This window comes from Lotus japonicus, chromosome 3 (assembly GCF_012489685.1).
Source record: "Lotus japonicus ecotype B-129 chromosome 3, LjGifu_v1.2".
Classification (NCBI taxonomy): Eukaryota; Viridiplantae; Streptophyta; class Magnoliopsida; order Fabales; family Fabaceae; genus Lotus; species Lotus japonicus.
Genome location: NC_080043.1, coordinates 41,188,274 through 41,195,883, shown reverse-complemented (window position 1 = coordinate 41,195,883; position 7,610 = coordinate 41,188,274). Strand labels below are relative to the sequence as shown.

The following is a 7,610-nucleotide window of genomic DNA, read 5'->3' as shown; positions in this document are numbered from 1 at the left end:
TGAAAACTCCACCACCACCTGCAACCCCTACCCCTAACCAGAATCCTAACCCTCACCTGCAACCGGAACCTCAACCCCACCACCACCTGCAACCGAAACATTCACCCCAACCCCAACCAAAACCCCACCCTCAACCTCAACCCCACCCTCACCTGCAACCGGAACCTCAACCCCACCACCACTGAAGAACAACAGTGGGAGAGTTGGGTTTTTCTGAGTTAATTTGGGGATGATTTTCTCAATTTAGGGATTAGGGGAATTGGGAAAGTTGGTGTAAGGGTGATTCAGGAATTAGAAAAAAAATTGTGGTTTTTTAATCAATTTATTTTCCTATATGTAAGATTTTTTTTTTTAAAAAATCCACATAAACCTCTTTACTAGGGTAAAAACTCTTTCCGCAATCCATAAAATCTGCCCAACGCTCTTAAGTCTTAAACCAAACCCCCGCCCGCGGTCTCTTTACTAGGCTACTGCCTACTCGATCGCGCACAAGCGTCTCTCCCTTTCATCCAGCCAGCGATATTAGGTTAGTATCTCTGCTCTCTGCTTATCACGAGTCATGAGTCTTTTCCATTATATCTGTGTTCTACTTCTATTTTACTGGTGGCTAATTTTTGAACATAAACTGTTTGATAAAATTTCCCATTGAACTCACCCACTCGGAATTGCGCGCGTGTACAATTAGTAGTATATAATCCTGCATTTGAAATTGAAAATCTAAAGCTAAAGCTTCAACCTATATTTGTTTGTATGTTTGACATAATCATGGAGAAACTATTTTGCAGACTACAAGTTCGCGTGAACAAAATTAGTAATAAACTAGCACATTATTATTTAAGGTATTAAATAATTGCGAGATCAAGAATTTATAAATATTTAAATTAGTGCAATGTTGTAGTTTAACTTTCAATTTTTCATTTGTTGTTTGGATTTGGGTTGAGATGTTGTTATCACCAAGCTTGGATTTGGTGATGGTTTATTTATGTTTGGTTGGCTATTGTAAAATTCATTTTCTTCCTATTTTAATTTTAACAATTTGATTTCATGATTAAGGTTGATATGACCTTATCGGATCCGTTGGTAATAAGGGTGCCTAGTGTGTGGAAGGTATATCCTAGGAGTGGTGGTACGGGGGTGACACATAGAGGGGAGTATCTGGAGAGTTAGTTATGTTAAGCAGCCAGTGCATGGCTGGTCCATGAGGTGTGGATGGAGTGAGAAAGTAGTTATAAGAGAGAGGAAATTAGGGGGAAGGCAGAACTGATCACATTCAGTGTTACGAATGGGGTATTACTTTGTGTCTGCTATTGTTCTTTCTTTCTTCATTGAGTTCCAGGCTTCCAGCTCTATTTTGTAATTCATTTACCCTAGAAAGATTAATACAAAATTCACATTCCCATTTCCTATCCTTTTTTCTGTTTTTGTCCCTATCATTTTGATCCAACCTGCCAGATACTAATGGAGGAGTGTAGGAGACGAGAATAATCCAAGCGGGATGGAATAGAGAAATTGTTGGTTTTGGTCTAGATGATGCTTTCAGAGTTATCTATGGTGGTGAGCGTTATGGCACAACGATAACAAACGCTCGATAAGGAGCTTAAGGAGCCAGCAAAATTCTGTAAATGCATTGAGGGATTGTTGCGCCGATAGGAGGATGATGGCGAGCACGAGTCTCAGACATCATCACGAAGTCCCATTAGTGTGCTTGGTGATATAGAAGTATGAGGAAAAGACAATATTACCGTGTGTGACCTTGTTGGCAGCTTGGACTTGTTCATAAGGGTGGAAAAAATCGAATTACCTGTGTCCGATGGGGCTAATCCAAGGGGATTATTGAAGAGGGCCGAGTTGTATTTGCACATTAACCACACTCCAGAAGCATCAAGAGTGCCTTTAGCTCAAGTGGGTGTGGAGAGAGTCGCTATTCATTGGTTCACAGAACAAAAGAGTTAATCTATTTATTATACTCAATCTTCTCGCCTTAATCTCTCTCTTTTGCTTCCTCCACTTTTCAACACCCTAGTTCCTTGTTCAGGAGAAGCGTCATGGACTCATGGTTTAGCACTCCTTCATCTCTTGCCAGTCGCGAAGCATCATTTGTTGGTTAGTTCACAAATCCTCTTGGTGGTTCATGATCGTCCCATCTCTCATTAATTATAGTGAGAAATTTCATTTCTTGTACTTTTAATGATCCACCACTAGCATGATTACCCATGTCTTCTATTGGTGTAAAGGTTTGATTTGGGGGGGGGGGTGCATCCGTTAATGGTCTTTGGTGGTCTAAAGGATTTTCTGTAACCATGGTGTGTTGGGGTTTGAGCTATTCTTTTACAAATTAATATTTTGACATGGGTATGACATACTGTAAGCATGTTTGTTATTGACCCTTGTAAAAGGCTTTCCGTTTGTGTCCTCTTATGTCTATGGTACCCTTGTCATTTCCCTTTGTCTTTTGACTTGCCTCTGCATTTTTGCAGTTAACTTGATGATTCTATTCCAAAATGTTTTAAAATTATGGGAAAATTTATAAGTTCAGTGGGATGACTCAGGTGTTGGTTCGTTTTATCTATATGCCAGATTCTGAATGGTTGGTTCTATAGGCTGAAGTTTTCACTTCAAATTGATGCTTATAGCATCGGAACATCTTTTAAATATCTGCTGTGTTTGTTTTTTGGATCATGCTTTGATAGAAAGGGCCTCTGCATGGTTCTTGAAGTTGGAACATATTAGAGTTAAAGTTTTGGTGGTCTAAAGGATTTTCTGTAACCATGGTCTTGTTTGGTGGGGGTGGGGATTTTGTGAAGTCACCTTAATGTATTTTGCAACTTGCTTATCTTTTAGTTTTTCTTCTTCCTTCCCTTTGTTGTATTATGGGTTGAGTACCCCTTGTACTCCCTTTAATGCATATTCTCTTTGCTTATAAAAAAAAATGGTGTGTTGGGGTTTGAGCTATTCTTTTACAAATTAATATTTTGACATGGGTATGGCATACCGTAAGCGTGTTTGTTATTGACCCTTGTAAAATGCTTTCCGTTTGCGTCCTCTTATGTCTATGGTACCCTTGTCATTTCCCTTTTAGTCTTTTGACTTGCCTCTGCATTTTTGCAGTTAACTTGATAATTCTATTCCAAAATGTTTTAAAATTATGGGAAAATTCATAAGTTTAGTGGGATGACTCAGGTGTTGGTTCGTTTTATCTATATGCCAGATTCTGAATGGTTTGTTCTACAGGTTGAAGTTTTCACTTCAAATTGATGCTTACAGCAACGGAACATCTTTTCAATATCTGCTGTGTTTGTTTTTGGATCATGATTTGATAGAAAGGGGCTCTGCATGGTTCTTGAAGTTGGAACATATTAGAGTTAAAGTTTTGGTAGTCCGTGATGTTAGACTTTCATGAGGTTCCTGTGGTATTCTGATGTGTCAAACAATAAAAACAGTGGGAAATTGATAGGAACAGAGAATTATATTATAGAATAATTATACAAGCGCTGGTTTTCGAGAGTCAACCTCTCCTAGTTCTGGAATTTGAGAGTCCAGACCTCTCCCACCATAACACACAACTTCTCAATAATCCTAACAGAAGATACAACTCCTATTTATAACCACTCCTATATTATTTAAATTCAAACCATAGCAGTTACCTAACTGCTTTAATCATAAAATTACCCAACTTATAAATTAAAATAACTTCCTAACTGCTACTGTTCACGAGTACTGTTCATACAGTTTCCTATCAGAAATTAATGTTAATGATTAAATTAATTAGTCTTCTGTCCTGTGACCTGTGCTTAAGATATTTGATATGTCAAATTCATGCTACTGAAAGAACAAATAAATTCTACGTGGACATTTTCTGTCTGCATCTTTGTGAGATATACGGTGTTAAGCTATAAGAGCTTTAACTATTATATCAGTTCGTATGCTTTGGAGTTTGGGGTTTCTCGCTCCGCTTCTGAGCTTGCTAGAGCTAAGATACTAGTCCTTGCAGTTCCTACTTCCTATGATTTTATAATATTTTTCTGAGGACAAGTAACAGAACTAGATTCTGGCCTATAGTGGACTTGATGATATATTTGTCACCTTTGTTTGGCCCTCTGTGTGCAACTTTGTAAGAACTTAGATACAAGATTTTTGAATACTTGCAGTTAATTTCGCATGACAATATGACATCAACTTGAAATTTGAAAGCTCTATGTTTCTCTGTGTTTTAGAGATAGTTAGTTGTCTGTGCTGATTATTGGCTAGTTCCAAAATCCATTTTCTTACGAAATATCAAGGTCACATTGTGGGATTATAGCTATTTGGCCATTTGATTCAAACAGACTTCACTTCCTTACGCATTTTGTAAATTTGCCTTGGAAATATTTGTTTTGAAGCTCAGAATGAAACGATCCTAAAACTTTGCTGTAAAACTTTCTATTACACTTTGTTTTTCTAGAAGTACAGTGTTTTACTGATTTACTTTGTATTTTGTTCAACCTTCAATTGCAGGTTGTTTAAAATATGGCCAAGCATCATCCTGATTTGATTATGTGTCGGAAGCAACCTGGCATCGCCATTGGACGATTGTGTGAAAAATGCGATGGCAAGTGTGTGATATGCGACTCATATGTGCGTCCTTGTACACTAGTCCGGGTTTGTGATGAGTGCAACTATGGATCATTTCAAGGTCGATGTGTGATATGTGGAGGAGTAGGAATATCTGATGCTTACTACTGCAAGGAGTGCACACAACAAGAGAAAGACAGGGATGGTTGCCCCAAAATTGTCAATTTAGGGAGTGCCAAAACTGATTTATTCTATGAACGCAAAAAGTATGGTTTTAAGAAAAGATGATTAGGGAAGATTACTAAAACATTTGTATGTGTAAAACTTTTTTCCATTCTGGGTGTTTTGCTCGGTTTCAGAATCAGAAGCATATGATATTAGATATTGTGCTAGTAAATTTTTATTTGGTACAATGTTTAAATGTTTGGCTAGTTAACATGAACGACAATGAGACTCGCAATTTGTTTTAGGGTTAAATCAGAAAATTGTTCCTGAACTTTGAGCGAGATCTGGTTTCCGTCCCTCGCTGAAAAATTATCTGAAATCTATCCTCAGACTATAAGAAATAAAATGAATTTGTCCTCATCGTCGATTTAGCCCCGGCCACCGTGCTTACGTGTGGGTTGGGAGCCTACGTGTACTTCCACCTCAATTAATGAGGTCGTACGTGTTTTTTATTTACTTTTTAATAAAATTAATTTTTTTTTATCAATTCCCCGAGTTACCCCTAATACCCTTAATCTAACCCCAAATCCCTAAATTAACCCTAAATCTCTAATTAACTCTAAAACAACAAAATCAACATCTTATCCCTTCTAAATCTCATATATCCGAAACCCATCCCTCTCCTTTCCATTCAAGAAGCTTCGAAGAACTGAGGAACGAGAGAAGAAGCTCGTAGGCGACGAAGAACAATCGAGGCTCGGGAAGCTCTCAGGCGATTCAGATTGGTGCGGGTGAAGAAGATTTGAGAGGTATGTTCTCAATGCTTTGTTGTTGAACCTTTGAAAGTTAGGGTTGTTGTTGTTGAGCGGGTACTGGTGAAGAAGATTTGCGAGTTGTGTTGTTGTTGTTGTTGGTTTCTATTTTCGACTTTACCATGCCTTATTTCTATTTTAGGGTTTGTGTTGTTCGACATTATGGTATTTGGGTTTAGTGTTGCTTGAAATTTGCTTGAAATTAACCATGCTTGCTCATCACCATTATGTAGGATGAGTTTCAGTGTGCTTGTTCATCACTATGGTGTGTTCGCGAGGCAGCCACACTAGCATTACAAAGATGTCAAAATCACTAAGATTACTCTTGAAATCTATAGTGGAGTTATTTCGAGTGCCTTGATACTGTGAAGGAGTTGGGGTACACAAGAGGGAAGTTCAAAGTCTGGTGGAGAACGAGCGATGATATTATTGCTCACCAATTTAGACTAGTGCTCATTGATGAAGAGGCCATGGCTCTTGGAACATATGCTATCAACAACAAGGGTTCTGTGCACTTGTTTGTGGAGCATAATGCTGAAGAATCGCCAACTAATCCACTGGAATTGCTAAGGTTCCTTGATGGCAATATTGGAGCAAACAAAGCCCAAAACAAGGAAGAATCATGTTGCTGCTTCTTCAAGTATGCCACCAAAGGCTACACCATCAACTATGCCAGCAAAGGCTCCTTTTAAACCTCCTTCTAAGAAGCAAGGTGGGACTACTCCTTCATTGAGGTCTTCACCTGGAAAGAGACCTGCAACTTCTATGGCTGCTTCAACTGGAAAGAGACCTGCTACTTCAATGGTTGCTTCACCTTCAAGAGGCATGCTCCATCCAAGCCAAGCAGGAGGTCATCAAGGATGATGTGCACTGGTTCAAAGCAGAAGAGGCTTCCTGTTTTACTGGTTGTTTCTAGTGATGAAGAATAGCAAGCTGAAGTTGAAGCAGAGTTACATCCTGAGTTGCCACATCATGTTTCAAATTTCGTTCAAGCTGAAGTTGAAACTGAGGTTCGAAATCCTCAAGATGAAGTTGGGGTTCAAGCATCTGATGGAGAGTCTGATAGTTCTTCACTGTAAGATGATTATGATGTGCACTTCAATGACAATGAAGAAGAGAGGGCAAAAGGTCATGATGATAGTTTTGAATCCAATACTATTGGTGTGGCTGAAGCTCTTTTAAATGAGTAGTTGAGGAAAATGGCAACTGTGAATTCTAATGTGGATGTAAACGCTGAACAGGGTAACAATGATGTTGTGCACAATGTGGAGGAGCAAATTGGTGGATTTCATGGTGATCATGAAATGGAAGCCCGTTGGGAAAGTGAGGACTTGGTTAGTATGTCAGAGGATGATAGTGATGAAACTCACGTACCCGTGAGGAAAAATATGCAATTCAAACCTGAAGAATGAGGGTAGAGTTCAAATTATGGGTGAGAATGCAATTCACATCACTGCAACAGTTTAAAGATGCAGCTAAAGATCATTCAGTCCTTAATGGTAGGAAAATTATTTTCCCAAAAAATGACCATGATAGAGTTAGGGCAGTGTGTAAAAGTAAATGTGAGTTTGTGATGCTGTAAAGTAAGGTTGGTGGAAATCAAACTTTTTCTATCAAGACTCTTATTGCTCCTCATACCCGTGGTAGAGTTTTTAATAACAAAAATGCAACATCAAAGTTGGTTGCAAAGAAGGTGGTTGAGAGGATGAGGGGATCAAGGAAGTGGAAGTTGAATGATGTGGTTGAGGAGATGAGGGTAGGATACTCAACTGGGATAACAAGATACATAACATGGAAAGGAAGACAAATTTCTATGGATATTGTGGAGGGAGATGCTAGCAAGCAATACTCCTTGCTTTATAGATTTTGTAGAGTTGAGGAGGGTGGAACCAGGTAACACTTGCAAGATGCATCTGGAAAACCTTGTTGGGGCTATTCAACCAAGGTTTGGGAGATTCTACATGTGTCTAGAAGGTTGCAAGAAGGGATTTATACAAGGGTGCAGGCCTTTCATTAGCTTAGATGGGTGTCATTTGAAAACACAATATGGGGCTATTTTTCTATGTGCTGTTGCAAGAGACC

The 7,610-nt window shown here is 38.8% G+C and overlaps 1 protein-coding gene across 1 annotated transcript; it reads left to right on the top strand.

Moving 5' to 3' along the window:
- The first annotated feature begins 371 nt into the window (after positions 1–371).
- LOC130742704 (PHD finger-like domain-containing protein 5A) lies at positions 372–4,964 on the top strand. The gene is made up of 2 exons (XM_057594805.1): positions 372–526; positions 4,495–4,964. The coding sequence occupies exon 2, from the start codon at positions 4,507–4,509 to the stop codon at positions 4,837–4,839; it is 333 nt and encodes a 110-aa protein (XP_057450788.1). The 5' UTR covers positions 372–526; positions 4,495–4,506; the 3' UTR covers positions 4,840–4,964.
- Positions 4,965–7,610: the final 2,646 nt, after the last annotated feature.